The sequence below is a fragment of the Phacochoerus africanus genome, chromosome 1 (assembly GCF_016906955.1).
Source record: "Phacochoerus africanus isolate WHEZ1 chromosome 1, ROS_Pafr_v1, whole genome shotgun sequence".
Classification (NCBI taxonomy): Eukaryota; Metazoa; Chordata; class Mammalia; order Artiodactyla; family Suidae; genus Phacochoerus; species Phacochoerus africanus.
The window spans coordinates 274,139,012-274,143,252 of NC_062544.1; the positions used below are offsets into that span (position 1 = coordinate 274,139,012).

Here is a 4,241-nt window from a genome sequence, read left to right on the forward strand (position 1 = left end):
CCTACATCTCAAAGCATGCCTGGCACAAATCAGATCATGACCCTCCTTTACCCAAATCCATCAATACCTTAATACATTGGGTAATTGTTAGAGTAAACACCAGGCATGCAATTAAATTTCAATTTCAATGTTGAATTTCAATGCGAAATTCAGAATGTTGGATTTCCTCAAAATTGCAAGAGGAATGCTAATGTTAAAATACTTTGTTTATCTGACAATCAGATTTAACTGCTTGACTTGCATTTTTGGTTGCTATACCTGGTGACCCAAAGTTTAGAAAACACAGTCACCATAGTCAAACACGTCACAGCCATGATCACATTCGTTAGCTCATCTGGTCATGGATCTTTCCTCTCCATTACAATTCATAGATCTTGGTGGCTTTTCCGCCCTTCAAATGGACATATATTTTTTTCCACTTTAAACTTTCTGCCCTCAAACTCATAAAGGAACAGCAAGAATGACTTTCCATTCTCTCTTCTTCTCTTAGTGAGGCTTTCTCTTACTACTTAGTTTGAAGTAATTCTATACCAATATGTCTTTAAATTTCCCCTACCTCACATTGATTTAGTATTTATATAACTCATCACTATCAGGAATTACCCAATTTATAATTTTTTTTTCTTTTTAGCCACCCTGTGGCATATGGAGATCCTGGGGCCAGGGATGAGCTCCAAGGCACAGTTGCAACCTACACTTCAGCTTCAGCAATGCCAGATTCTTAAATCATCGTGCCAGGATGGGACTCAAACAACCTTCACCCCAGTGCTCCATAGACACTGCTGATCCCGTGACACCACAGCAGGAACGCCATCATTCATTTTATAATCTTGTCTGTCTTGAATTTCCTGATGCGGTTTAACCTAGATAATATGCTCCATAAAAATACTAACCTTGTCTGCCATGTTCACTGTTCCATCCTCGGTGCTCATAAAGTCTCCAGTATACAATTGGTTCTTAAAAAAATTAGGTGTATGGAAGCAGTCACAACGCATATCAATGAAATAGAAAGCCTACTTTCATATTCCTTTTGAATTTCATATTTTGATATAATTTTAAATTTATAGAAAGTTACCAAAATATGCAATAACTTATATAAACCTTACTCAATGTCCCCTAATGTAAACATAATTGTATTACATGTATCAAACCAGAAAAATTAACTTTGTGCAAAAAATAATATTAACTACAGATTCTTATCTCACCATTTTTTTCATAGGCTTATTTTTTTTTGTTGCTGTTCCAGGATCCAATTCATATTCCACTTGCTCACATATATTTTTAGTATCTTCCAAGTAATAACAGTGTCGCTGACTTTTCTTGAGTTTCATGGCCTTGATGGTTTTAAATAATCAGAAATTTAGTAGAATATTTCCCAATTTGGGTTTTTCTGAGGTTTTGTCATACCTGTACTGAGGTTATACATTTCATAAGAACACTAGAAGAGATATGCCTTTTTCAGTATGACATATCAAGGAGAACATCATATCAACAACTCTTTGAGAGTTTCTGAGAATATTTTTAAACTCAAATTTCTAATAGAATAAATCCTTTCATTTCCATACCTCCAGTGTAAGTGAGGTTTAGTTTCATGGTCTTGTCCTAATTTTGTATCATACATAAAATTATGGATACCTATTTACGTAAGGTATTAAATCGAAGTGTAGTGTATAATATTATTCCCCCCAAAACTGATAAAGCACTTATTTATTTGATGTTTCACAAGTGAATCCTTCCATCCTGCCTACCCTCCCACAACATTTCCATTCTTTTCTTCTGCTTTAAAGAAACTCTGTTGTTTCCAGGGCTGCATATATGCAAAGAGGATACTATTAATGAAACTAAGATTTTCAATGAGTAGAATCTACATGGGCTATATGATCTCATGGAGCTAGGAACAGAGTTTAAATTTGGAATCTAGAATAAACAAGCCACCAAATTAGAAGAATCTCTCTCTAAAGGCATATAATTTACTGCTAGGCATCATGACACACACCAGAGTTGTCTTGCCATGGGTACGTTGGTTATGAGGAATTCTTGATATAGATTTAATGCCAATTTAGAATGAAATATGAGTCCAACAATGCCTGTGGTTTGTCCTACATACCACTCTGTTGGTATATAAGGCCTTTGGAAGATTATAAACATAAAACTCTAGATCAACTCTTACTCCTCAACTAAGCCTTCTTCTCCTGCCATCATGAGCTTCTACAATAACTACTGTGGTGGTCTGGGCTATGGCTATGGTGGGGTAGGATGTGGTTATGGATGCAGGTATGGCAGCTCTGGCAGCTATGGATATACCTGTTATCGTCCATGCTGCTATGGAAGATACTGGACTTCTGGCTTCTTCTGAGGATTTCTAGATCGCTCATCTATTCAAGATGTTCTCTTATGAGGCACCATGTGTAACTCCTGCACTAATCATAATAAGTATGTTCTTGTCTGTCAAACAATGACCACCAAATTTAAGCTACCATGCAACGTCAGACTATTTTGATGGAATCGCCAAATTTCCGACAATTTAGAAAAATATTCATTTGATCTATGTTGATATTATATGATTCAATGCATTAAAAATCTTAACCATTTTCATTTGGGAAACTTGATTTTTCATTAAAGCTACTCTGTTTTTAACACCTACAATATTTTCATGCATATTTATTGATGTGGATATCTTCTGATTCAGTGTGTGTGGATGTGCTGTGTGTGAGGTGTTTGGCCCTTTTGCTACATATAGTTGACCATTTTTATTTGTGGATGAATACTTATTTTCAAACAATGATTTTCCTTTATGAGTTCTAGTGAGCATATCTAGGAGCTACTCTTATCTACCTTGATCTCCTGAAAGTCTTATCTTTGGAACATTCAAACTTTGACAAAAGACACTGGCAAGGTTATACCTCTCCTCTCACCACTTCATGCTATCTCTTTAGTATCTCATCCTTTATTTACACTTGATATTTGAATATGACCCTGAGAAGATGCAATTTTTCTTTTGAATTTTTTTTATTGAACTCATCCTATGCATTGTAACTGCACAGAAGGCTTTCTGTCATCCTCACATTGTCACAGGAAGATGCAGATTTTGAGGTCTATTTCAGTGAAATCTTTAGGAGGTCAATCTCTGCTTACCTTTCGGAAAGAGACCTTTAGTTTTCATCATAAAGCACTGACTTTGGGAGACTGACTTCATGCAAATACAAATATGATCCAGAGTACAGACTGAAAACTATATCTGAAATCTTAGTATCTAGTTAATTTTCAGTAAAGTTGTTATAGTAATCACTTAATTCATTTTACCTATTATTTTAAGTATTAGTAAAAAATTATAAAATATAAATAAATGAGTTCTAATATTTTTTAGTACCTAATGTTAGAATTTAAGTTAACTAAAATCGAAAGTGAGTCCATGCACAATTACTGAATAGCAATAAAAGTGTGAGGCTGGCCAATATCTTAACCTGCTCCAAATGCATGCTCTCTGCAAGCATCTAGAGGGTATAATTATGTAGCTATGCCCTCCCTAATCAGTTGAAGACAGACTACACATGGGACTATGTAGGATTTCAGTTTTTAAAAATTCACTGGCTCCTTTTGCCATAGAATAAGGGCTATCTTGGAAAACATTCTATACATGTACTTGAAAGAAATTGTGTTCTATTTTAGGTTAGTATTCTCTAGAAGTATTAGATCTAGTTTATAGCGTTCTTTAACAATTTATATTATGGTTTTCTATATAGATGTTCTATCCACTATTCAGTGTGAGTTATTGGAATCTCCAACTATTATTATTGCATTTTTTTTACTTTCAATTTCATCAATTTTTGTTTTGTCTTTTGAAGATCTTGTGTTAAGTATATTTGAATTTAAAAAATTTTTATCTTCTTTGATAGATTGCCGTATTTTTCACTGCAAACTGCCCCCATTAAAATTGTTTGTTTTATTTATTTAATCTGATATTTTCATATCCACTTCAGTTTTCTAATGGTATAAATATATATAATACCTTTTTATTTTCAACATATTTGCTTCAAGAGACTTTGATATATAAAACATTTTTATGATAGCTATTATAAAATATGCATCAAGGGTGCTCAACATTCCCAATTATTAAAGAAATGCAAACTAAAACTATAACGAGGTATTGCCTCATACCAGTCAGAATGGCCATCATTAAAAAAGACTACAAATAATAAGGGCTGGAGAGGATGTTGAAGAAAAGGAACTTTCCTACACTG

General features: G+C 33.9%; 1 protein-coding gene across 1 annotated transcript; it reads left to right on the top strand.

Moving 5' to 3' along the window:
* The first annotated feature begins 2,200 nt into the window (after positions 1-2,200).
* Positions 2,201-2,356, top strand: LOC125113601 (keratin-associated protein 20-2-like). Its single transcript, XM_047756419.1, has one exon. The coding sequence runs from the start codon at positions 2,201-2,203 to the stop codon at positions 2,354-2,356; it is 156 nt and encodes a 51-aa protein (XP_047612375.1).
* Positions 2,357-4,241: the final 1,885 nt, after the last annotated feature.

Bases quoted from the DNA above. Each gene is read 5' to 3' on its own strand.
- LOC125113601 (XM_047756419.1), top strand. From the start codon at position 2,201: ATGAGCTTCTACAATAACTACTGTGGTGGTCTGGGCTATGGCTATGGT.